General features: G+C 45.3%; 1 protein-coding gene and 1 long non-coding RNA gene across 4 annotated transcripts; one reads left to right on the top strand and one right to left on the bottom strand.

Annotated features, from left to right (window-relative positions):
• Window positions 1–950: 950 nt before the first annotated feature.
• Window positions 951–26,264, bottom strand: TSPAN17 (tetraspanin 17). 3 transcript variants are annotated; one of them, XM_020790908.3, is made up of 8 exons: window positions 26,053–26,264; window positions 18,197–18,247; window positions 15,853–15,999; window positions 14,524–14,694; window positions 11,155–11,280; window positions 4,996–5,054; window positions 4,539–4,655; window positions 951–2,493 (listed from the first exon to the last, which is right to left on the bottom strand). In XM_020790908.3, the coding sequence occupies exons 1-8, from the start codon at window positions 26,137–26,139 to the stop codon at window positions 2,463–2,465; spliced, it is 789 nt and encodes a 262-aa protein (XP_020646567.3). In that variant the 5' UTR covers window positions 26,140–26,264; the 3' UTR covers window positions 951–2,462. The 3 variants fall into 3 exon arrangements, with proteins under 3 accessions (XP_020646567.3, XP_020646558.1, XP_020646575.1); XM_020790899.3 differs by having other exon boundaries at window positions 5,007–5,054; window positions 26,053–26,263; XM_020790916.3 differs by having other exon boundaries at window positions 5,007–5,054; window positions 26,104–26,262.
• Window positions 7,329–13,251, top strand: LOC140704439 (uncharacterized). The gene is made up of 3 exons (XR_012083639.2): window positions 7,329–7,667; window positions 10,483–10,549; window positions 13,039–13,251. It is a non-coding gene; the product is annotated as an uncharacterized LOC140704439 (long non-coding RNA).
• Window positions 26,265–26,866: the final 602 nt, after the last annotated feature.

Raw genomic sequence — 26,866 nt, forward strand, 5'->3', positions numbered from 1 at the left:
TAACAGCTAAAAGCTTCGCTATATGCTAAGCAAACTAGAAAATAAAGAAGTTTCTCAGCAAAACCAGTGTGACAGAAAAAAGTCTGAAGACCAACTCTTGAGTAAGCACATATTCAGAGGCACCTCTGTGCTTCATTTCCAGGACAGCTGTCAGGAAAATCCTTATTGGAGAATTACTACCAAATAACTCACAAGACTGTACGTAATGCAAGTTTATGGCATGCCCCTCCCCCCCAAGTTTCCACTGTGGACCCGTCGCTTTTGGGTCGTGGGGCTCTGGGGCAGCCCCAAAGTAGATGTGAGGAAATTGCAAACCAGGCCTCCCTTAGCACAAAAAGTGTTTCTAGAGGAAGGACTCCTCACAAGGACCAAGCACTACTGCAGTTGTTATAGTGTATTCTTCCTCTGCCCCTGTCCCCCAATTTCTAAAGAAATAGCCCTAATAGTTTGCTTCAGCATGTAAACGAAAGAAAAATGGGGGGGGGGGGAAGAACACTGTAACGTTTCAAAACCTAACAATTTTCTTTCAGTATCCACGTCCTCACTCCAGTGCAGATACATAACCAGTACATGTAACATATAGTCCCCCCTACCCCCCCAACTAGTCATGGGCAGAATCCAGAAAAAAAAAATAGAGTACTGCATTGGAGTTGAAAGGGACTATAACGTTGAAATAAAATTGCCAGTCTTTAAAGTGCTACATTTTTTTCCTCTTCTTTTGCCAGCACATTTTCTGCTGTTAAGGAAGAACACAGGAGGGGCGAAGAAGAAGGGGAAAAACACACAACAAGCCCAGTGGTAAAACAAGCATTGGTTACGAATGGAGGACATTATTTGAAAACTTGTACAATTTTGTGGATAAGGCAGGGCAATGGGGTAAAAGAAGAAGAAGAATCATCATCTGAAACTGCTCAGAAAGATTCATTAGAGTAAAAAAAACACAACCATGGTTTGGTAGGGACTGTTTATTGGTTCAGCATTTCAAAAGAATCCCAGAAAACCCAATCCTGTCCTGTGAGCAGCAGAGTCCAAGAGGATTACAGGGAAAGAACCCCATCCAAGAAAGAGCACAGGAACAGAGCAGAGTCAAGAACATGGCAATTATGATGTTCATCTAAATATAAAGCCTTTCCCTGCAACGTGCCAACGTCTTCCTGGCCATTAAGGAGACCTGAAAATTCATAAAGCACGGGAGCTTTGCAAGGTTATAAAGGCTGTTCACAGAAAGAACAGAAGACGACACCCAGTCAGGACCAAAAATTGGCTCAGCTCAGGCCAATGGGTCAATAATATTCCATACAGGCCAGTTATTTTCAGACAAACACATTTAAAAGTATTGCATACAAAGGGTTGCATTTTTGTCCCACAAGCAAATGGCTGTTCCATCACATTCCAGCTTGAAGCCTGGAGTTTAAAAAATACCAACGTACGTTTCTCTCTCCTTCTAATACACAAATGAAAGTAATATTATATGTTTAGAGCAGGCTGTACGACTGTTACAATGTCAGCTTTTTGTTTCTTTGTTTTTTCCAGCTGAATACTGTACAGAATACTCCCAAGTCCCTCTGTGTCTGGGTGGGTGGACAGGGGGGAGATGGACCTTCATCTGGGCACATGGCCTTCCCGTATTGCACATGCACAGCTGTAGAAATGGTCCTTAAGAGTCTTTTTGAAAAACAAAGGAAGCCAGCTGGAGGGTTGTGATGGAGAATGAGGTACCGCAGCATCTTACTCCAATTGTACACCTTCCAAGTTGGTCGATGTTCAACACGAGGGAGAGAGGAGAGGAACCAACACAGTGTGATCACAGAGGCTATCAGAATTTCTTTCCAGGTTGAACAGATCAAGCACAACGCATGTCCCTGCTAATCCAAACCCCTGGCAGAGAGGAGACCTGAGCAGTTGGGGACCAAACCCAGGCAATTCAAGTACAGCAGAGGCTCCTCCAGGCAAGAGAAGTAACACTAAAGCTTCAGCCAGTTTCTCAACGGGAAGCCACATGGGCCACGCCTTGTCCTACTGCAACCTCTGCAGTTCCAGAGCTGCCTCCAGCATTAGGGGCCTGCAAATACAGCAGGGGCTCTTGGGTCCACAGATTTTGCAGTGGAGTGGAAGGAGTCCTGAACCAGAAGCCCCATATAAATACTATCTATCTACATTGCCACTCGCAACTCCTATGGCATGTGTGCCCCAACCAGAAAGAGACAGCAATGGCAGGCTTCCAGGCAGCCATTGCTAACAGTAGCAGTGGCTACAAACAGGCATGCAGGCAGGCACGAACACACACGTACATTACACACAGAGAGAGCGAGAGCTGGTCAATGGCACAGCAGCCCTCTGTGGTTGTGGCTGGAATTGCGGCTTCAGTCCTGCAGAGGGCACTGTGAGTCTGAGGGAGACAAGGCAGCACAGGCCCCCGTTCCAGTGTCACCAGTTGGCTTTCACAGCGTTAATGTCACTCACTAGATTCTGTGCCAGGCAGATACCAAAGATCTGAAACAAAAAGTGGAAGATGATGTATACAAAAGAAGTCAATGTTGGGACCATTCATGGGGATAATTCATACACAGCCCTCAGCTCATTGTTATTACTGTGACTGCTATTGCTGCCGTTATTCTTGCTGCCACTTGACAATGGGGGTGGTGGGGGTGGATTTGGCCCTCTTTGCCCTTCCAGTAAAATAATAAATTTAACTAAGCTTTAAAAGCAGGCTCAGTATCTCTCTCTCTCTCTCTCTCTCTCTCTCTCTCTCTCTCTCTCTCTCTCTCTCTCACACACACACACACACACACACACACACACACACACACACACACACACACACACACACACACACACACACACCACCACCACCACCACCACCACCACCACCACCACCACCACCACCACCACCACCACCACCACCACCACCCTTTCCTTCCCGGATCCATTTTTTAGAAGGAGGATACAAAGCCATCCCAAAACATTTGGTACCTCAAAGCAGAAATTCCAAGTAGCATCTCTCCCTTTCCTCTAATTATTATAGGGCAAGATCCATGGGGAGATTATCCTGGGCAAACCCCACTGAAATGAACGGGTTATGCTGAAACTGCCTTCTTTCCAGTGAGACATGGCCAAGCGAGCTTCCAAGAGGCCTCACTACTGCCTCTCACGGCACCCAAACCACGAAGGGTCTGCCTTATCCTGTGTCTGGGCAAGTGGGGTTAATATGACCATAAAAAGGCAGCCACCTAGAAAGCATCCACCAGGGATCCAAAACAAAGAGAACGCAAGTCTCAGATCACCAACCCACACTGCTGCTTCTGGCAATCATCGGAGCCCCTTAGGCACCTTGAGATGTCTTCCACTCTTTATGGGGTGGGTTGAAAAAACAGGTTCTATTAAACCTAACTGGAACACATATTTGTAGGCAGTTGTAAGCATCTCCAGATCCTTTATAGATATATACTCCTCAAAGAAACCCTCTTGACAGGCAAAAGAGTGTGTCAAATATAGATTTTGAAGACCATCACAAAGTTATCCCCCTGACATCTGACTCAAAGAAAGCATAAGCTGTTCAGGCTCAAAGGATCTGTAGGCTAGACAGGATGGGAAACGGAGTGACCTTCAGGTCATACCACAAGAGATCTACGCAAGTATAATGAAGAAGAAAGCAATCACATCCATCCGCGATGAGTGGAGTCACAATCCTGCAACCCAGTGGTGGGAATCATACAGCACCCTCTGCACTGCCCCCCCCCAACATTTCCTAATTTCAGCTGCAATCACAAAACTCCCCACACATTTAAAACAAGCATTTGATTCGCTTTAAGTGCTGACCAGCATTTTGTCAAAATGTGTGATGGAATTTGCCACTGAATTCTCGGTGTGAGTTGCAACAGATAATGGGGGGAAAATAAATCAGACTTAAGACCCAGCAAAGCTGCCTAGCCTTGTAACTGAGCATTTCCCCTCCCTTAGAATAACTAGGGAAAAGATGGAGGCTCTCACCATCTTCTGCATCTCCCAGATCTGCATAACATAAAGGAAAACCACTCCGAAGCCCTGTCCACCTCCCTCTTATAAGTAGTCATTTCCAAAACAGCAGCCTATGAAACTGCCCTAGAGCCTGAATACAGCCATCGAAAACTGCTCCCTTGGTATCTTTATGCCAGCAGAAGGGGAAAGTATCCCCTTTCAGGAGCAGAAGAAAGTTCCAGGCAGATCACTTTGTGGAGCACATTGGGAAGAATGCATACCTTGGAAAAGTAGCTTTTTGGCACTACAATTGCCCCATGCTTGCAGCAGGATAAAACAAGTCATAGCCTCAAAATAGCAACTTTTCCAAACTCTGGAATTTTGCCTGTATGGAGACTGGGTGCCATTCTGCTAATCCCAGGATTAGCCCCAAACTAGATATTGTAAAGACTTAATTGCATCCCAGGGAATGTTTCTGTGGTTGTTGTATTTCCACCCCCTGCAACCTGCTATTGCACTGCATGAAGATTTCCAGCTGCTGTAACATTAAACACTTGTATGAGGTTCACTGGGGCTGATACCTGGAGCAGAGCGACGGCGACGAAGGTCCCGGCCACCACAATGAGATTGTCCTGGACCCATTTCTCAAACTGACTAGCACATCCTTTGGTATGGATGAAGCTCTGTTGCTCCAGCTCCTGCAAAAAGGCAACGGTGAACAGATCAGAACAAAAACACAAGGCAGGAGGGAACAGATTCTCTCGTTCATGGGGGAGAGCACTGTGGCCAGCCTAGGTGGCTGAACCCAGGCGATCAAATACCTCCTGCTCCACAGTTCCCAATCGCAGCAGGGTATACACACCTGGCCTCACTGCCACAGCTCCTGGTTCAGAACACACACCAGCCCAACCGTGTCTGTTGAATCCCTGATCCTAAGCCAGATCACCTTCCTCTGAGCCCAGCTTGTCCCAGGAGCAAACTCCAGAGAAAGGCACACTCACCTCGCTCCTCTCGCTACAGTCAGACACACACACCAACCTGACTCTCACCAGTTTAAGGCGGACGTCATAGCCACACTGGGTGTTGAGGACATCCTCCTGGGGAAAAGCAAAAGACACAGCTAGTCCCATTTTTGACCAGATGCTCCCTTTCCTGGGAAGGGACTATCTGCCTCATTCCTAAATTGTTCCATGGCTTACTTTGCACCCCAGAGGCTTCCAAACACCACCCTCTATGCTTTATGTCCCATCAACTTGTTTCTGACATACGGAGACCCTAGTAGGGTTTCTAAGGCATCTGAGACATTTAAGTGAAGGTTTTACCAGTGCTACCCTCCCCCACCCCCCGCTTCTACAACTGCACGGGGCTTTGGACCAACAGGTTACCCACCTGTAATTGTAGTTCCTGGACCTCTGTGAATCACACCCTGCACAGAGCCTCGTCGGAAGGTTCTAGAGCTTCTGCAGTAGCAAAAAAACACATTAGAATAAGCCCCCCCCCCTCGTATGAGTATCGTGGTACCAAGACTCCCCTTTCAGTTGTGTCAACCACCGCTACATTAAGCAGAATGGTGTGACAGTGGGGAGGACGGGCGGGATGTGTGAATCACAGAGGTCAACTCGAAGAACTACAATTACAGGTGGGTAACCTGTTGTTCTTCTTCGTGGCCTCTGTGAATCACACCCTGGGTGACTAAAAAGCTGTCTTACCCAGAGGAAGGTGTCACGCCAAGATAGAGGCTAGAACAGCACGTCCAAATGCCACATCAGACTTTTGCCGGAGATCAAGTCTATAATACCAGATGAAAATGGATGGCTGTGCCCAGGTGGCAGAGGCACAGACATCTGGAAGAGGTACGTTGTGTAGGAATGTCGTAGAGGTCGCCACTGCTCTGGTGCAGTGAGGGCGAATCACCTTTGGGACTGATTTGCGTGCCAGCTGATACGCGAGGTAAATGGTTGAAGTGACCCATCTAGATATAGTTTGAGACGTCACCTGGCGACCTTTAGTAGGTGGTTGGTGACTTATGAAAAGTCGAGGTGAATGCCTGAAAGGTTGGGTGCACTGGACGTAAAAAGCAAGGGCTTGCCTAACATCTAAAGTATGGAGGATTCCTTCTTGAGTTGTGGATGGTCATGGGAAGAAGGGAGGAAGGATAAATGGCTGAGAGAGATGGAACTGAGATACAACTTGGGGGAGGAAAGAAATATCCATGGATAGTTTGACTTTTTCAAGAAAAAACTGTAAATAAGGATAGTTGTAAGGCAGCTAAATCACTAGCTCATCGAGCTGAGGTGATGGTGAAGAGGAAAACTGTTTTAAAGGTAAGTAGCCATAAATCAGTTGAAGCTAAAGGTTCAAAAGGAGCTTTAGTAAGTTGTTGCAGTACTAGTGTTAGTGACCATTGCGGGGAAGGCGGGTGGGTATCTGGGTAGATATGAGATAGACCTTTAAGAAAACGTTTCACTGCTGGATGCTTGAAGAAATCAGCTGCCAGACAGTTAGGGGGCTGATAAAAAACTATGGCGAAGAGGTAAACTCTCAAGGAAGAGAGGGAAAGGCCACTAGACTTGAGATGAAGCAAAAAAAAAACCCACCATAGAACAATAGCAAGTGATGGGTTGAGAGAAGGCAATGAAGAAGCTTCAGTGAAAGATCTGAATCTGTTCCATTTATACAGGCAAGCCTTTCTAGTGGAGGGCTTCTCTGATTGACGGAGGACATTCATTAGTGAGGCGGAATCCTCCACGCTGCCAGGTGCAGAACAGGTAAGTCTGGGTGGAGTACTTGGCCTTTGTTCTGTGTGAGGAGGTGGGGCAGGCAAGGGAGGTGGTGAATGTCTGATGAGAGATTGTGAAGGACTGGAAACCAGGGTTGTCTCAGCCACGTTGTAGGCGAACCACGGCCTTGTGGAGAAGCAGGAATGGTGGAAAAAAGTAAGTGAGGGTCTTGGGCCATCAGTCGACGAATGCATCTCCTTGGGGGTGTTTGCCAATGCCAGCTCGGGAGCAGGATCATTTACACTTCTGATTCACATGGGAGGCGAAGAGGTTGAGAGTTGGTTTGCCCCATCGCCTGCATAGGCAAAGAAAAACTGATTGGTCTAACTCCCATTCATGAGCTTGAGAGTTTGTGCAGCTGAGTAAATCGTGAAGGAGAGTAAGGGTGAAGTGAGTATCTCATTGGGCCTTGCAACAGGAATGAGCTATGAGGAGCCAATAGTTGATATATGGAAATATGAGAATTTTTTGCAACCTGAGGTAAGCAGCTACTGGTGTCATGCACTTGGTGAATACTCTTGGAGCTGTTGCAAGGTCGAAAGGAAGCCTTTTGAATTGGTAGGCTTGTGATCCTATCTGAAATTGAAGGAATTTTCTGTGAGAAGGATGTATGGAAATATGGATTATGCGTCTTTGAAATCTATGGCAGTGAACCAGTCAGGAGTAAAGGCAGACCTGATTTGAGGGTAACCATACAGAATTTTGTGGTAATGATGTATTTGTTGGATACGGTGAAATGCAACCCTTTGTTGTGTTGTGACACGGGTTGTATGGCATCTTTGAGGAGTAAGTTTCTTATTTCCTCCTGTAGGGTTGAAGATGGTGGAGTGATGATGTGTGTTGCTGGAGGATGTTGGAAGAAATGGATGCAGTAGCCATCGCGGATGATGGACAGCACCCAGTCATCTGTAGTGATGGATTCCCAGACAGGTAGGTGTTTCCAGAGGACAGGATGGGTGGAGTGGTGTGCGATCTTGGTCATGGGAGTGAGTGTCAAACATGATGTTTGGGCTTGCGGTCATTGTACCTAGTAATGGGTTGTTGGCAGGGTTTATTTTTTTGATTTCTGAAAGAGGATGTATAAGATCTTTGTTTTGGAGGGTCATGGTGGAATTTTTGATATGAGTTGTACAGTCATCTCCATTGATTTTGTTGGGGGCGTTGTTGGTAAGATGGATAAACTCAGTGTCTACCTGCTGATCTTTTCTTTTGCACATTTTCCAAAATATCATCGGTTTCAACATTAAAGAGGCCTGCCCGTTGAATGAAAGGTCTTCGATACGTGCACAGGCATCCTCAGCCATGCCAGCTGTCCTTAGCGAAGAGAAATGTTGAAAGGCTAAAGAAGTGGTCTACTGTGTGCCTAGCAGAAAGCATCTGTTGTTTGGCAACGAAAATATCTTATTGTTGAAAGGTTTGGGCGAGTACTTTTTTGTCCTCTGGTAAAGATTCGAAAAAGGTTGACATATTGTCCCAAAGGAAACGTTGACATGCACCCATGGCTCTGTGGTAGTTAGCGACACACATGGTGAACACTGCTAATGAATAAAGCCATCTTCCCATTGAGTCAATACTTCTATTGTCTTTATTTGGTAGTATGAAGGTTTGTCGATGTCGAGATCTGGATTGTGAGGCTTTGACAAAAATAGAGTTTGGAGCTGGTAGTTTTTGAAGAAATAGAGCTCCAGGATCATGGACTCTGTAGAAGTTATCAATTCATTTAGACATGGTATGGAAAGAGGCTGGTTTTGTCCAGGATCGTTGAGCAATGCTTAGTAGAGACATAAGCATTGAGATGTGTACTGGAGTAGTTGTATCTTTAGAGACTGGGTCGTATAGATGATCAGCCAGTTCTGTCAAAGGACAGTGGACTTGGAGATTGAGAGACTTGGCCATACGGATCATAAACTGGACGTTAAGCTTGGAAGTCTTCCGCCTGTGATGGTGGGTTGGCATCGACAAGACCGGATTCCGGTGAGTTAAGTAATATTGCGGTGTCTGAGGTCTGGATCCGTGATTGAAATAATTGGGATCGCATCGGGAGTCGATGGATTGTCTATTGACTTCAGTGTCGAAAGGTTGAGTGTCATTGTATTGACATTTGTGGCTCAATGTTGATGGAGGCGGCATGTCCATGGGGATTTGTTGGTGTCAAGGATTTTCGATATTGAGAGATGTCATCTGAGTGTCCATGGACATTGTTTGATATGGTTGAACATTGTGTCAAACTCGGGGTCATAGTGATGTTGAGTTTGATGGCTTGGTTCAATTGGGCGACGGAAATCGTGTGTCGATAGAGGGACAGAAGAAGTGTCCATGGACCAGGATGGATATCGAGGACCATCGATATCAGAGCCTGTGTCTTGGTGATGTCGAAACGGAGGTTGTTGATGAGCTGGTAAAGCCGTGGAGTATATAGACGCTGGAGATGCCGAGCAAGAAGAATGATTTCCCTTTTCTGGATTAGCAAGAAAATATCAGGAGGCTGAAGCTGTAAAAGCCTCGCGTGTAGAAGAAAATTGCTTGACCGTCCTGGGCCTTTTAGGTGGCAGGTAGGGAGCAGGTTGGAGCTGATGTGGGTAACGGTGATACGGCCGTTTTGACACCAATGGCTGTCGGGATCGAGGCCCACCATGAGAAGGTACAGCCGAGCTGGATAGAGCAAATGGCTGATTGGTGGTTGTGGTTTGTCCAGTCAAGCACTGGTGGGGGGAAAGGGCAATCGGTGAGAGTGCTGAACATGGGTCTGAGCCATGCGTGATGAAATAGATGGCTCCAGGGACTGCTGGGGCCAATGTCTCTGAGGAGGTTGTGGTGGACGATTTCAAATGTTACCGAATAAGGTATGGTCTCTAGTTGTTGTTCAGAGTCGACCCTGTCAGGTGAAGGAACTACGGAAGGGTTGCTCGAAAGAACAGAGCATTGAGGACTGGGAGGAGAAGATGTTAATCGATCAACTCTGTCATCCCATTCCGATGATTGGGAGCAAGGTTGATGAGAGGGGATTCCGTCATCGCCAGAAGGCGAACCAATAGAGATTGATTTGGCGGTTTGTTGAGGCTGCTGAGAAATGACTGCAGCTTTAGATTTATGCTGTTTAGGTCTTTTAAGTGGAGAAGGCTCCGGAAGCGAAGAGGCTTTGGTGGGCATTTGACGTTTAATGGAGGGCTTCGATATCAAGGATTGAGGTATCAAGCGCTTTGATTTATGGATTTTTGAAGTTTTAGACAAAGTGGACAGAGCATCAGAGTGGGATGGTGTGGTCGATGGATGCTGTTTTGAGGCTTCAGAAAGAGCCTTGTCCATTGCTTTGGTTTCTGAGGTGGCCTTACAAGGAGGTTGGGCCATTTTGGTTGGTTGAACGGATTGTTCCTGAAGATGGAGTTTAATCTGGATAAGCAAGAATAGAGGACTCTGTGCTTGAAGTTCTTATAATGCTAGTAGGAGGACGTCTGATGTGCCTCTCCCAAGCAAAACAGACACTTGGCGTGCCCATCGGAGAGTGGTATTTTGTTATCACAGACCACGCAGTGTTCAAATGGGCCCAAAGGGGCCATGAATAGGAGAAAATAATCTGAGGAGGAAAAAAACGATCATTATGGGGGTGGTGGTGCTGCGGCAAGAGGCCAAGCGAAGTAGAAAGGAAAAAATATATATGATGATAATGAATTTGATCTAAAAGTTTAAAGGAAAAAAGATTTATAACAGGAAGGAATCAATAATAAACTCTCTCTTTTACTCACAGAAGCAGAACTATGAGGCTATCAACGCGGTGGTTGAAAGAAAACTGAAAGGGGAGCCTTGGTGCCAAGGTACTTATACGAGGGGAGCGGGGTCTTGTTCTAATGTGGTTTTGCTACCGCAGTCGCTCTAGAACTTTCCGATGAGGCTCCGTGCAGGCGCAGATCACCCAGGGTGTGATTCACAGAGGCCACAGAGAAGAATCAGGCCTTCTGTTTCCTAGGCTGACATTCTGTCCACTCAGAAGAGGCGCTCTTCCCCCTCTACCCCATCTTAACCAGCGGCGGCTCATGAAAGAGAGAGCTGTGCCAATGCAGTTCATGAAATCCCATATATTTGGGGCCAATGAGACCATTCTCTCTGTGATTTCTAGTATTACACAATAAAGTGCACAAATGGAACACCTGTGCCCTCCAGAGGTTTTAGATCACAATTCTCTGACATCCCAGCCAGCATGGCCAGTGATAAAGGACTATGTGAACCTACAGAGGGTGCCAACATGCCTATCCAGATCCAGAACACCACTCACATGTTTTGCATTCAGCCTGAACTGAAGCATGATCACCGCACATTTCTTGGATTTACAGGGGATGAGTAAGAAGACAGCTGCCAAACAGGCTGTTTGGTTAGGTTATATTTACGACTCCACTCCACCCTTCTTGTCTTAGCTCCTTACCGCAGGATCCTTGACACAGCAGGAAAAGGGCACTCCACAGCGCTCCCTGCTAGGGTTGGAGTCAGCGCAGTTGAAATAAATGTTGAGGTTCCAGTCGTTAGGTCCATGAGCCCCGCAGCAGGACCACTACAGTCGCAGTGTTAGAGGGGGACAAATAAGCAAATAATAATAATAATAATAAGCATCACACATTGGCACCATCAACGCATAGCACAGTAATGGCCAAAATGGGTCCTGAGCAACTAGGACCTCTTGAGAGCAGAGATATTACATGGGACAAATTGCCTAAGTGCATTCTTACAAGCCTTGTCAGGGAGAAACTTCCTGCAACACGACATGTTCAGCTTTACCCACCTAATGGCTGGGCCTATTGGAAGGAGGAGATGCTTCCATATTGGAAGAGCCATATATTGTTATGGAGGTATGCCTCCATGGGTATAATAGCTACACTACACAGTTACAGCTGCTTCTTTCCACTTTATCTGCCCAGGCTTCTCCCCTATGGAACTTTAGGCTTTGATGAGGTTCTCAGATGTCTCTACCAGAGAGCTCCGAACTACAATACTGTACACAGTTCTAAGGAACCACCCTTCTCCCAAGGCTACAAATCCCAGCATTCCACAGAACAGAGTCACGGCAATTAAACTGGGATCAAACTGCCATTACTGTGTAGTACAAAAACACTCTATGTCATAGTGGCCTCCAACAGCTATTCTGCATTTTCCCTCTGATTTCTGCCTCTTTCTGGACCACAGAAAATCCCAACTTTGGAGGCAACCACAGAAAAAGTGGCACAATCTTGGCAACTGCTGATCTCTTGAACACTACTTTTCCATCACTACCCTCACACAACTTTTAAAAAGAAATACGGGTTTATTTCAAAGTAGTGTCTCATCACTCTTCTGCCATTAATCTGCATGCAAATGTGCAGAGAGCATAGACCCCACTGTGTCCCATCCACACTAGTGGCTCTAACAAAGCAAATTCTCAACATATCTTTTTTATAATCAATGTATGATTACTTGTTTTAAAAGTTATCCCTTAATTTGCATGAAAGTGCTTTTTTTATTGACACACTGTTCCAGTATTATTTTCATAACTATTATTTTTAAGGCAGGCTAAGAAGTGTTTTAGCACTTATTAAAAGACTGGAGGATGGAAATTAACCCAGTGCTAAAATGGTGCTGAATAGAAATGCAGCATTTTGGTAGCAGTTTTTTTCTATCAATATTTAAAATTTACATTAGACATTTTCCAGAGGTTTTTTAAGAATATTTAACAAGAAAGGTATTTTAATGCAAATTAAAAACCCTGGTAGAACTTCCTCCCCCCCCCCCCCGCAAGTAAAATGACTCACATTGATAAAATGGTACTAAGAAAGAAGAAAGGCAATAGTGACAGTAGACGTTTCTGTTTTTCTTCTGGTCTGAAACAATGTGAGGAAAAACACAGGAAAACAACCATTTCATGGAGGCACCTCGTAACAAGTGAATGTACCAAGCATGGTTATTTCAAACAAACACTGTGACTGGTTCCGGACTGTAATTTACTGTGGCTTCAAAATGCCCCATTCACTGAAATTTACGATGGAACCAGACAATGTCATTGTCTTCTGTTCCCAGTCCCCTCTCTTTATTTCTTCCATCTTTTTTCTTATGAACAAAAACCCATTAAGGAAAAAAGTACAGAACAGCGGAGTAACATCTTTGAACTGCGAGCAGCCGGAGTCCTCCGTCTAGCGGAGGCAGTTCTAGATGAAGGTTTGTGTTTTTTGCTTTCCAATCACACCATGGCCCTGTCTCCTTTCACTCAGGCTACCGTTCTCTACACGTAATCCTCCCTTGTTTTTCAACCATGCATCCTGCTTTTTTTCCTTCATTGCAGAGAATCCGTTGAGGAGAAAATGGAAAAGTAGCATGAGGAACAGCCTCCAGTGTGGAACAAGCATTCGTGCAGGGGACTCCCAGATATGAAGTGTCTTTTATTATTTTATATGTCCGTGATTTTACCTTGATTTTATTTGATCAGATTTGTATTTTAAACAATTGTGATGGCTTTTAGCTAATACAATAAACTTGAACTTGGAACTTGGAACAAGCATTCGTAGCTTTGGCATGCACTGGGACATACTGGATGATACTGGATGGGTGAGCCTATCGCTGCGCATCAGCGTCCACATGTTTCACATGGGTACCATTTTGTTAGAATGTATATTTTTAAAATTCATCTCATAGTTTGCACAAAAACACATATCTTTTTTTTTTACTTTTGTAAATGGCTGAAATATTCACACAGGAGCCCTTAAACTTTTTATTTCACCATAATTTTTAATAAGGATTAATGAAAAGACAACAACACACTGCCTTTCCAGTTGACACAATCTTAGCACCATCTTATTTATTTTTATTCTTTGCTGATGTTTTAATTAGCACTAAAACACCTCTTGCCTTTCTTAAAGAACACACACATACACACAACACTAGGGAAGTCATCACACGACAACACCTAAATTAAAAAAGCATTCTTATGAATTCAAATTACAGTTTAAAAAAGCAAACAACTTCAAAAACAGATAGAAGCCAAACACACTTAAGTGAATTGTCCACCTATATGCCTATGCCATGTTCACATCCATGCTGCAGATGGGGCATAATGAGACATAATGGGACTATCGAACAGAAGGGTAGAGAAAAGAGAATCAACCACAATGCCAGACGTAATCTAGAGAAGAGCAATGTTTGCATAGCAAAAAATGCGCCCAGTCTGGAAGCAAAAGAGTAAGGACTACTGAAGTACTTGACAAGCAAACAGAAATGGGAAAAGTTATTTTAGGAGGCAACAAGAACTGGATCTCTCAGTCAATACGGCCATTGATCATGCCAGCTTGGGTGTTCTAGGACTTGTAGTTCATGAAAGGGAATGTTCCCCATCTCACAAGTGAAGCTAATGCAAGTAACAGTGCGTGTCTTCTGGATTCTCTGAGCTAGCCCTTTGCACCAGTGACTGCAGTAGTAGCTCTCTTTGAACACTCTAATTATCAGCAATGGGTAGGATTCACATCCCTGCAGTGGGCAAGCATACGCATTGCAACTGTGGAGGAGGAACATTCCCTGATTAGACAGAGGGCCTCAAAGTTGTTACGGTGTTGTTTCAGGTCTCAGATTTCTAGGAAATTTCATCCAATAAGAATCTCTAGATACAGCTTTGCAGGAAGGCTCTGAGCAAGGCCATGCAACACTCAAGCAGATGGTCAAACTTGACTCTTAAGCTGTCATATGACAGACAAAGCCTTTGCATCCAACAACACCACATACAGAAATGAACCAGAGACTATTAACAATGTCACTGAGAGTCACGTGGACAACTCACATATTCCTGAGCAAAGTCGATGAGGTTCTGGAGGTCAATGTCATCACGGTAGGCCTTGACGTTATTGTTGATGAAGAAGTTGAGCTGGTCTTTGATCCAGTCCTTGAAGATGAAAGCCAGGACACCAGCTGTCACCTCCAGGAAAAAGATGAGCCCCAGGAATACTGAGAACTGGAGGGAAAACAGGGACACGTGGTCAGAGCACAAAGACAACAGACCCTGCAGGAGCCATCCATGAATGCATGTACTAACTGCCAGAGAAGAAGGATTACCCTCGCTCTGACCAGAAGGAAGCTACTCTGAGAATGCTATTGAAAGCCAACCTATTAATAGTGTGTGTGTGTGTGGGGGGGAGTGCATTGGCAGGAAGTCTCTAAATTACAACACGATCAAAAAAATGCTAGATTAATCCCACATCCTTTGGAACCACGCAGAGACATTCCTTCCACCACTAAAGAAGAAAATTAAGCTAATGACTCTGTGCCTGCCCCCCACCCACAACTTTTCCAAGAAGGTTCGGGTGGAGGGAAATCCAGCAGCAACATCAAGAACAGAATACACGTACATTACAGTTTGAATCCCTTCTGTATCATTCACACTAATTTCTCTGTTCCATCCTTTCCTAAGCAGAAACTGTTGGAAGACTCTTCCACAACATCAACTCTTCTGCATTTCTCCCCATGGGTGCCCAACAGGCGCCTTCTGGAAATAAGTGTAGGCTGCCACTAGTCCCTTCACTGGCTACTTCTCACTGTCCGATTGCCCCTCCTAAAGAGCTGAAGATTCACCACTTCCTGCCTTCTCTCCTCAGTACCTTCCAATTCTCAAGCTGTTAACATTTCTTTCTTGAGAGTGGTCTAAGGCCTTGAGACATGGCCTTCCATTTCTGTCTCCTAGGCCAACATTGTTGATGTCTGACTGGAAATATCCTGTTCCCATCCACTTTAGTTCACTGACACCAAACACTGCAATGCTTGCACATTTCTGTGTATGACAACGGTATGTTACGTGAGTGCTCAAACCACTCTGCACACATTAGCTCAGCTATCCTAGAATCCAGATCAGTATGATCAACTAGGTGTTTAAAATGAGGTGAGTGGAAGATGAGTGTGAAAGACTGGAAGCATGCTAGGGCTGCTGAATGGGTTCATGGCCCAAATGAGATCTGAACGGCGATGTCCAGCTCACAGTATGTGACACCCCCCCTTCCTCAACCCTGCTGGCTGCAGATGGTCGGTGTCATGGTACAACACATGTGGAGGGTGCAAGATTGTGAAATATGGTGCTGTGCCATGCGGAGGGAGAAACAAGAAGAAACCAAGGACTTACAAATTTGAGAAGGAATGTATTCTCCCTCAAGGCTCCAATGCATCCAGCAAATCCCAGCACGAACATCACCACTCCAACCACAAGGAAGAGCCATACGGGATCAAAGCCACCCAGGTCTGTGATGGAGGACAGATTGTAAAGCACGCCCTGGGGGGAGACCAAGGAGGGTCAGCATTAAGAAGAAAGAGAGAGAAGGGCTGGATTGGTCCCACTGCCTACCCTACAGTCTCTGCGGCCAGAACCAGGCCCTGACTACTCACCACCCAACAAACTGGGAGCAATGTTTCCAGTACCATTGTTCCGGGCAACCACCTGGTGGTGAAGTGCTAGGGATAAAAATTACAGAAAGTCTGAAAGCCAAAGTACAGTACATGTTACATTCACCTTCCCTGAGCCAGAACTCTCCTTATCCATCGGATTACACCTCACATCATTCTATTGAGCATGGCTGATGTGCCATGCTGGGCAGGGTGATGGAAATTGTAGTCTAACACACGGCAAGGATGACAGGTTGAAGAAGGTTACGTTATATTATTAAATTCTTCCTAAAAGCTAGGTAAGTGTCATATGTGTGAATTCTAATTATAACATACGACTAGTGGTATGATTTTTAAAATGTATACTCTTACAATTTTCTTCTTTTATTTGTTTTACAGTTTTTTTATTTCTACATGTTATATTATAAAAATGTGTAAAGATATGTGTGTGTGTCTGTGTGTAGGCGTAGAAGAGGGAGGTAAAGCAGCAAGGGGGGGAAAAGAAAAATTAGGTTGGTTTGTTTATAAAATTAAGTAAAATCAATAAAATGTTAACCAAAAATAAGGTTTCATCCCTCTGGTTTGGGCAGTATCTGATCCAGAACAGGATACTAATCTCAGCACATGTTTCCTGCTGGATCTCCCTCCCCCCCATCAGCTATTTTCCCTGATCATATTTTCCACAGAAAATGGAAGTTTGAGGGACAAAGAGCAACTTGGGTGGATTTTCAGCAGGAAATGGGATGCAGGTCCACCAACTCAATGCTTTTGTCTTTCTTCAGAACAGAAGTGCACTTTTCAGAAAGGATGAGTAGCATCACGGCATAGTTTGGCCCTGGGAGCCCTAAACCGCTCTGACAGTGGGGTGGGGATATTTGGGAAGAAGGAGAAAGATAACAGCAGCCAAGACAAGACTTCTGCACTCACCCTAACCCAGCCCAAAAGTGGAGAAGGAAATATGAGTGGAGGAGAAAATGGAAATATCGATTCCTGGAAAGTGCTTCGTCATGGACACAAAGTGAATCATACAGAGTTATTAAATGAGTGACAGTTATTCATTTACTTATTTGCTAGATTTATATTCCACCTTTCTCTTCAAACTATGGCTCAACTGGAAGCATGCAGCCACTCCTATTGCTTACATGAAAGCTACCTTTGAGGATAGAGCCCATGCCAAGGTTATTTAGAATTGATCAGATCAGCGAGGCTTCCAACAAGGGTGGGCAACATGGAAATGATCTCTCAAATTCATGGAAGAAAAAATCCCACCACAGCAATTCACAATGACCACCAAACGAGGGCTGGATCTTTCATAACAATGGGTGCCAACGACAACAGCAGCAGCAGAAGGCCACCCCCTTTATCAGGTCCCGCTTTTAAGCTCACAGACACCAACTAGCTCTGCCAGAAACAGAATGCTGGGCCAGACAGACCTTCTCATGTTGTGTCCCACTCTCCATGGAAAGATACAAAGGAGTTGGAACCTCACCAAATCCATCCAGTATAAAAGGGAAAGCACCTGGTCCAGACAGAGCCACAACTTTTGTTTAAGCACAAGTGTGCTTCAGTCTAGATGTTTGTGTTTTGCTTTCTACAAGCTCCAAGCATGTCCCCAACTTTTTCTTAGTAAACTGGACTTAAAGCCTTCTGTGTTTCAGGAGTGTTGACCTCAGGTAAACCAGTGGGCTTGGGACAGAGCCAACAGGAAAAGAGGAGAATGGCTGGCTGGATCAAATAGTCTGAAGGCCCAGCTCATCCAGCACTCTGCTTTCTAGAGGCCAATTCATCCCATCTTCTAATCGAAAGTTCACAAACAAGGCATGCAGGTGATAACATGCCTTGTCAGAGGCCTCAGATATCAAGGAGTTTTACTCACTTCTCCCACTCCTCTTAAGTGCACAGCCAAAGATGCAACAGAAATCATCTTAGGGCATCTGACTTCATTCACAGGTATGCTAAGGGCAACCTAAAGTCGGCATGAGTTTTTTCAGCAGTTTTTTCTGGCAGCACAGGATGCCAGAGAGGGCACAAGGTGTTCCAGTCAGAAAATCATCCACCACTGTGCCCAAAGCTTTTATTGCACTTACCTTTTCAGCCCAGGCCCATAGACCAATGGCCAGGAAGGCAGCCCCCAGCAACTGCAAAAAAGGAAAGATCGCTGTAATACAGAATGCTACAAGAGGAGCAATGCATTATGGAAAACGTAACTAACTCTCAAGCTTTAATCCGAGAAACATCCTCAATCAAAGTATCGTCCACAATGCTTCAAGTTTTTAGACTCACATAATTTTTGCCCCTATACAGTATATATATATTCAAATTTCTTGAATGCTGGTGGGGATCAGTCACCACTTGAAAACTGGGGGCCAGGAAAGGCAAGAAGCAACTGAAGGTAAATAAATGACACTTTGTCTCACAAAAAGCATCCTCCAGTCTTGCCAGCATTTGCTACCCAAAGCATGCATACACCAAGACGCTACAGCTTGCTGGAACCCATTAAGAATACAGAACATCTCTCAAGCATTGTAACGTGACTAGAACTTTACTGTGAGCCCCAATATAATATATGAACATTGGGTGAGACCACCAATAGCTGTATTCTTCCCCCCACTGTTTTTTAAGTATATAAGACACTTTACATGCATAACCTCTTGCCACAGACGTCATTGTTGTTCTCGTTTAGTCATTTAGTCGTGTTGGACTCTTCATGACCCCATGGACCAGAGCACGCCAGGCCCTCCTGTCTTCCACTGCCTCCCGGAGTTTATTTATTTATTTATTTATTTACAATATTTTTTAGCCGCACCATTGCCAGTGGCTTCTTGGCGGCGAAGTTGTGCCAAATTCATGTTGGTCGGTTCGATGACACTGTCCAACCATCTCATTCTCTGTCGTCCCCTTCTCCTCTTGCCTTCACACTCTCCCAACATCAGGGTCTTTTCCAGGGAGTCTTTTCTTCTCATGAGATGGCCAAAGTATTGGAGCCTCAGCTTCAGCATCTGTCCTTCCAGTGAGCACTCAGGGTTGATTTCCTTTAGAATGGATACGTTTGTTCTCCTTGCAGTCCACGGAACTCTCAAGAGTCTCCTCCAACACCACAATTCAAAAGCATCAATTCTTTGGCGGTCTGCTTTCTTTATGGTCCAGCTCTCACTTCCATATATCACTACAGGAAAAGCCATAGCTTTGACTATGCGGACTTTTGTCGGCATGGTGATGTCTCTACTTTTAAAGATGCTGTCAAGGTTTGTCATTGCTTTCCTCCCAACAAGCAGGCATCTTTTAATTTCGTGGCTGCTGTCTCCATCTGCAGTGATCATGGAGCTCAAGAAAGTAAAATCTGTCAGTGCCTCTATATCTTCCCCTTCTATTTGCCAGGATGTGATGGGACCAGTGGCCATGATCTTTGTTTTTTTGATGTTCAGTTTCAGACCATTTTTTGTGCTCTCCTCTTTCACCCTCATTACAAGGTTCCTTAATTCCTCCTCACTTTCTGCCACCAGAGTGGTATCATGTGCATATCAGAGGTTGTTGATATTTCTTCCCTCAATCTTAATTCCAGTTTGGGATTCCTCCAGTCCAGCCTTTCGCATGATGTGTTCTGCATATAAGTTAAATAAGCAGGGAGACAATATACAGCCTTGTCGTACTCCTTTCCCAATTGAACCAATTAGTTGTTCCATATCCAGTTCTAACTGTTGCTTCCTGTCCCGCATATAAGGTTTCTCAGGAGATAGATAAGGTGGTCAGGCACTCCCATTCCTTTAAGAACTTGCCATAGTTTGTTGTGCTCCACACAGTCAAAGGCTTTTGCACAGTCAATGAAACAGAAGTAGATGTTTTTCTGGAACTCTCTGGCTTTCTCTATAATCCAGCGCATGTTAGCAATTTGGTCTCTAGTTCCTCTGCCCCTTTGGAATCCAGCTGGTACGTCTGGGACTGCAGAAGCCTACCTTGGAGGATTTTGAGCATAACCTTGCTAGCGTGTGAAATGAGTGCAACTGTACGGTAGTTGGAGCATTCTTTGGCACTGCCCTTCTTTGGGGTTGGGATGTAGACTGATCTTTTCCAGTCCTCTGGCCACTGTTGAGTTTTCCAAACTTGCTGGCATATTGAATGTAGCATACCTTAAGAGCGTCATCTTTTAAGACTTTAAATAGTTCAACTGGAATGCCATCACCTCCACTGGCCTTGTTGTTAGCCAAGCTTTCTAAGGCCCACTTGAATTCACTCTCCAGGATGTCTGGCCCAAGGTCAGCAACCACATTATCTGGGTTGTCCGGGATATCCAGATATTTCTGGTATAATTCTTCTGTGTATTCTTGCCAACCCTTCTTGATGCCTTCTGCTTTTGTAAGGTCTCCACCATTTTTGTCCTTTATCGTGGCCATCTTTGCACAGAACGTTCCTTTAAAATCTCCAATTTTCTTGAACAGATCTCTGATTTTTCCCTTTCTATTATTTTCCTCTATATCTTTGCACTGTTCATTTAAGAAGGCCCTCTTTTCTCTCCTTGCTATTCTTTGGAAGTCTCCATTCAATTTTCTGTAACTTTCCCTATCTCCCTTGCATTTTGTTTCCCTTCTCCTCTCTGCTATTTCTAAGGCCTCGTTGGACAGCCACTTTGCTTTCTTGCATTTCCTTTTCTTTGGGATGATTTTTGTTGCTGCCTCCTGCACAATGTTACGAGCCTCTATCCAAAGTTCTTCAGGCACTCTGTCCACCAAATCAAGTTCCTTAAATCTGTTCTTCACTTCCACTGTGTATTCACAAGGCATTTGGTTTAGATTATACCTGACTAGCCCTGTGGTTTTTCCTTCTCTCTTGAGTTTAAGCTTGAATTTTGCTATAAGAAGCGGATGATTATATCCACAATCAGCTCCAGGTCTTGTTTTTGCTGACTGTATAGAGCTTCTCCATCTTTGGCTGCAGAGAATATAATCAATCTGATTTTGGTATTGCCCATCTGGTGATGTCCATGTAGAAAGTCGCCTCTTGTGTTGTTGGAAAAGAGTGTTTGTGATGACCAGCTTGTTCTCTAGACAAAACTCTATTAGCCTTTGCCCTGCTTCATTCTGAACTCCAAGGCCAAACTTCCCTGTTGTTCCTTTTATCTCTTGCCTGCCTACTTTAGCATTCCAATCCCCTAGAATGAGAAGAACATCTTTCTTTGGTGTGAGGTCTAGAAGGTGTTGTAAATCTTCATAAAACTGTTCACTTTCAGTCTCCTCAGCATTGGTGGTTTGTGCATAAACTTGGTGTCATGGTCTGGGGCTGCATGAGTGCTGCCAGCACTGGGGAGCTACTGTATAGTTCATTGAGGGAACCATGAATGCCAACATGTACTGTGACATACTGAAGCAGAGCATGATCCCCTCCCTTCAGAGACTGGGCCGCAGGCCAGTATTCCAACATGGTAACAACCCCAAACACACCTCCAAAATGAACACTGCTTTGCTAAAGAAGCTGAGGGTAAAGGTGATGGCCTGGCTGAGCATGTCTCCAGACCTAAACCCTATTGAGCATCTGTGAGGCATCCTGAAATGGAAGGTGGAGGTGTGCAAGGTCTCTAACATCCACCAGTTCTGTGATGTTGTCATGGATGAGTAGAAGAGGAATCCAGTGGCAATCTGTGAAGCTCTGGTGAACTCTATGCCCAAGAGGGTTAAGGCAGTGCTGGAAAATAATGGTGGCCACACAAAATATTGATACATTGTGCCCCATTTGGACATTGTCACTTAAAGGTGTACACACTTTTGTTGCCAGAAGTCAACGTTTACGGTGTAATATGTCATGTGTTGTTGTATAATTTTCAGACCTGCTAAGGACCAGATGATTTTTATTATGTCCCGATACATAAAACCATTGAATTCAAAGAGTGTATTTTCTTTTTCACATATACATATAGTGTCCACATACTGAAACTGGTAGTATAATGTTTCCTAAAAAGTTTTGCATAAGAATTCCATCAGATCCTAAGCCCTCCAAAGTCACCTTACAGACTATAGTTAGAGGCAATTGTTCCTTTGAATTTCCTCAGAAGTAACTTGGTCATGCTATAAAGGTGCCTCCTCAGGCATGGAGAACAGCTTCTCTGTTACAGCAACAGAGTTTTGCTTCAGCGTACATTGCTATCAGTACCTGTTAAAAGTAATGTAATGTAATCATCAGGGGTGCTTACATGTGTCCATACTAAACATGCTCATTCAGATGGCTACAAAAATCTGTCTCTTCCCAGGCATTCTAATCGATTTAGAAACATGTCCCTAGTTCTACTGCTCTCCAGATGTGAAGGGTGGTGTGTTTACTTGCAACATGTGAAATATAGATTCTGCAGAGCTCTAGCCTAAATTCCCCTTAACCATTCACCAAAATCTGTGTACAGATAGGTATAGATTACACATGCGGTGAGTATAATGTGTGAACACCTTTACAGTCTAGCACAGTCAAAATCAATGGGTTCCAGTTGTAACGGTGTCTTTTCAAGAGGTCATCTGTAAATTCCCAGAAATGGGTCTCTCTGCACCTGTGCAGAGGCTCATTACAAAACATTCCTAGCTTAGTATTTTGGACAGGAATCCTGTCCATTCCTCCTGCCACACTTAATCCTGTGCACCCAAACTGATCCCCTCAGAAATTTTTCACCCACTGCAGCAGTTACTTCATTTCAGACGCAGCTAAGCCCTTCTTCAGACATTAAGCTTACTAATTCTCTCCTCTCCTTTTCTTATTCTTCCTTTGCAAAAAATTATGATCTTTATTTTGTGGGTTGTGGGTTTTGCTTCCCTGCACAGCCTCACTGGCCATGTAGAAAAAATGTACAGGCTGTGGAGGACAGATCGTTCTATCATGGTCAAAACCCAACACATCTTGCCCATTAACACTGCACCAACAAATAAGTCAGCCAGAAGGGCACTTGTTCAGCACAAAGCTACACCACAGGGCAGCAGCTAGGACTGAAGCAGGACTGTAAGTCAATCCTATCTTAACCACAAAGCTGCTGACAAAACCACAAATAAACGTAGGGAGCCTTATTCCTCTAGCTGTTAAACCACAAGTATATGAAATAACCAAACAAGCGAGGTCAAAAACACAAATCTGCAAGTAGTTTTCTGAGTGATTTGAAGGAGACTAACAAGAATTTCCTGCTGCCAGCTGTTTAATAATGGCAGTCACAACGCAATCCCCTCTGGTATATTATGTTCTTAAAACAAAGGCAGCTTGGTTAAGAATCAAGAGAGAGAGAGAGAGAGAGGACATACTGAACGTTTTGTTCTGCTCTTTAACTTTAACTTTACAACTATGTTCTTGTTGTTTAGTCGTTAAGTCGTGTCCAACTCTTCGTGACCCCATGGACCAGAGCATGCCAGGCCCTCCTGTCTTCCACTGCCTCCCAGAATTTGGTCAAATGTTCTTGTACCTAGCTCTATTTAGTGATTCATGAAGTTCTAGTGAAAAACAAAAGTCATAACCTAATTACACACGCTTGAAGTCTGACCACTACCAAGGCAGCCATTCCAATGCAGACCCAATTTATTTTCCAGCACCGTGGGCAGGGGGAGAGGGGAACAAGAAGAAAAGGTAAAGGCTGGAAGGTACAATGGGTGATGTTTCCCCAGCCAAAATGCATGTTTCGTGAGTTTTCTCAAAGAACATTCAGAAGAAACTCATCTGTTTTCTAAGAGTCCTTGAGTGGCTCATAAGTATGTACACTGCCAAGTTGCTACTTGGAAATTTCACTTTTGTTTCATCTACAAAGTCTGCCTCTGTCCCACAGCACCAGGCATTGCAGAGCACCTCTTGCACATTCGACAGCCCTCTCTTTACAAACACACCTGAGGACAAATGTGGGTTTCTGATCTGGTTGTTATATAAAATATCAGAAACAGACTGAAATAACAGACCCAAGCAGAAAAGCTATTCACCAAACAAAAAGGTGGCTTGGTAGGATCTTGTCCACAGCACTCAATCTATGTTTAATTAAGAAGACGTTGTCAAAGCATCTCTGTGTATGTGCTTACAAAACAGCTGACTTTGCCCACCTATTGTGCTGAATGATTATGCATGCATAGAATCTAGAATTTTTAGCAGAGAACAACTGTATGTGTTTGTGTACATGTCGGTGCATACATGCCAAAGGCAGGGGGAATGGCAGTGTGTTTGAAATAACAGCCAAGCAACACAAGGTAGACAAATATACCAAAGGTGGAGAACATTGTGACAGATTCTAGTCTCAAACAGGGGTAAGGGGGTGGGTCTACTGCTCTATCGTGGGCAGGTGTTGCTTATCCACCAGTACTGAACTATATATACTAATGGTTTAATAAGGAATAAGGCAGCCTCTTGTGTCCATATACTGAACTGGGCAGGCTGGAAGCATGCACAAATGCTTAACAACAGGCAAGGGGATGGGGTGGCAGTGATTTTTCAGCAGAACCCGGCCTCCCTCCCTTTACTCAGCTAGGGGCAAATCACCTAATCTGAGGCTACAACATTGATTCCCAAGTTTCTCTCTCCCCCCCCCGCCCCCAATGCTGAGACAACTGAGGCTTGACTTGCCTCCTCTGAGTCTTGCTTTCCTTTTCTTGGTTAAAGGGCACCTTCTAAATTGTAATTAATTTCTATGGCACTGGCAGCCTCTCCGGATGGACTGCTGACTTACATTTCCAAATTCCCTCAGAGGCAATAAACAGGTATCTGTTTATGAAAAGGGCAGTCCTTGAGTACAGCCAACAGGTACACTTGGGGATTTGTTTATTACTCCTGTGCCCTCCCGAGAGGTTAAAGGAGAGGCAGCCTCCCTTGCTAGTTTACACTGCACGTGTACATCAAAACTGGGGTGTGGTTGCATTTGTAGACTCCCTGAGAGCCAACTGCTATTTCTGTACAGATGTTCATATACAGTACTCACATGTACAGTGTATGATGCGGATCTGTATATATACACACACAATTCTTTTTTAAACTGAAGGCCTGGGACCATATAAGCCATTACTGCATGGTGTGTGCCTGGAGGAGGAGCTGGAGTTCCAAACCCCTTGCTTTTTTTTTTTTTTTTTTTTTTTGCTATTTTTTCCCTTCATATTTCCCAGTTCATTTTTATGGATTCTTTCCTGCTTTTTAAGATGGCACCCTGGGTGTATGGGAGCACTACTAAGGAGAGCAGGAACAGCGAAGCCCATCTCAAAGCCCTGCTCTTCCCTTTTCACTTCAGGGTTCTTACCAGCATCTGCCCTAACTTTAGGATCTTTCTGAACTACTGTACCAACAGACAACTCAGGTGTGCTGAGGGTCAGATACCCCCCAAGAACCCTGCTACTTTCCCCCCTTTTATTCCCACTTCTTCCCTTCTGCTATTTTTCTCACATACCTCATTTTCCCCTTTTCCTGTGCAATGGGCTGGAGCTGAAGCAGAAGAAAAATGTGGGTTCAGAGGAGCCCCTTTGTCATTTTCGGTAGGTTTGCCCTCTCTCTCCTCTGATTTACTGTATATGCATGATCTTTAAGCCACCTGCCTTCGCTTCTCGGGGGCGGTGAAATGGAATGCGATGACCCTTGATGACCCCCAGTGTCCCCAATCCCCCCCTCATGGCGCCCAGTCCCTGCAGGGTCTCCACTGAAACAACTCGAAAGCCCGTTTTTCAGTCGAGTCGGCTCTCCCTTCTTCCCAGGCGAATCTCTCCGTGCGCAAAGGGAAACGGGCCCCCCCTCCTCCGTTTCCCGTTGGGCCAGCAACACACACACACACCCTCCGTCTGAGCCAGGCGGGCCCGACTATGCTGCCGACCACGAGAGGGACCAGGCGCCCCCCCCCCCGTTTCTGCCCTTCCTCCGCCCCTAAGTATAACAAGAGCGGAGCAAGGCGGCCACCTCGCCCGCCCTCCCGCCCTCCCGCTCCGCTCGCCCCGCAGGCGGGCCGCGTCGGGCACGTTCGCTCACCCACCCAGAAGAGCACATTGGAGGCGAAGAGCAGGTACTTGGCGCAGCAGCTGACCTGGGGACCTTGGAAGTGCTGGGCTTTGCCTGGCATGGCGGGCGCGGGGCCTGGGCACTGCCCGGCCGGCTCACCGCCCCATGCCGGCCGCCCAGCACCGCGGCGGCTCCTGCTCCTGCCGCCGCCGCTCCGCCCTCTCTAGCCCGCCCCCTAGAGGAACCGAGCGGCCGCTGCAGCCGTCAAGCGCCGAGGGGCCGTGGCGGAGCAGTCGCTCTGGTCTCGGGCTTCGGCGGAACATGGTTGACAAGCGTACGAACTGCCACTCCCTCCTCCCACAATTGGATTCTCACACCAAGCACCCATTGGCGGGGAGGGGGGGGTTTGACAAGCCGGCTCACTGCAGGCGAAACCATGTCGGCAAAGCGGGGGAAGTCGTAAGAGACGGGGTAACGTTGGGCAGTGGACCACAAATATCATATGCAAAGAAATAACAGCAACATTCGAATTATGGGATCCTGAACTGATGCCTTGTTCATACCGGGACATTTGAACTTTTCGGTGATGTTTGTTTATGTGCGATGGCTGATCCATAAAAGCAAACACATCATATGTGGCTACAGTCAGAGAGTATGATGAATGTGCAGGTATGAGCTGGGCCAGAACGTCCCTGTCACTGAGAAGTCCTAAAATAAAATATGCACTTGAGGGCGTCAAAAATTAAGAATGGTTACACCTCAGTCGTGGTAAAAAGTATCATCGAATCTGTAATGTAGTAGTCAAGTCAGCATTTCAGATGTCATGGTAGTGGAAAAATCCTTAAAAC

The sequence above is a fragment of the Pogona vitticeps genome, chromosome 2 (genome assembly GCF_051106095.1).
Source record: "Pogona vitticeps strain Pit_001003342236 chromosome 2, PviZW2.1, whole genome shotgun sequence".
In the NCBI taxonomy this organism is placed as follows: Eukaryota; Metazoa; Chordata; class Lepidosauria; order Squamata; family Agamidae; genus Pogona; species Pogona vitticeps.

What these genes read in the sequence shown, in the direction of transcription:
- TSPAN17 (XM_020790899.3), bottom strand. Translation starts at nt 26,139, where the DNA reads ATGCCAGGCAAAGCCCAGCACTTCCAAGGTCCCCAGGTCAGCTGCTGC. An exon ending in TATGGGCCTGGGCTGAAAAG is followed by an intron (nt 16,000 to 18,196) that starts GTAAGTGCAATA and finishes GTCTCCCCCCAG; the next exon opens with GGCGTGCTTTACAATCTGTC. An exon ending in TCGCCGTCGCTCTGCTCCAG is followed by an intron (nt 2,494 to 4,538) that starts GTATCAGCCCCA and finishes TTTTTGTTTCAG; the next exon opens with ATCTTTGGTATCTGCCTGGC.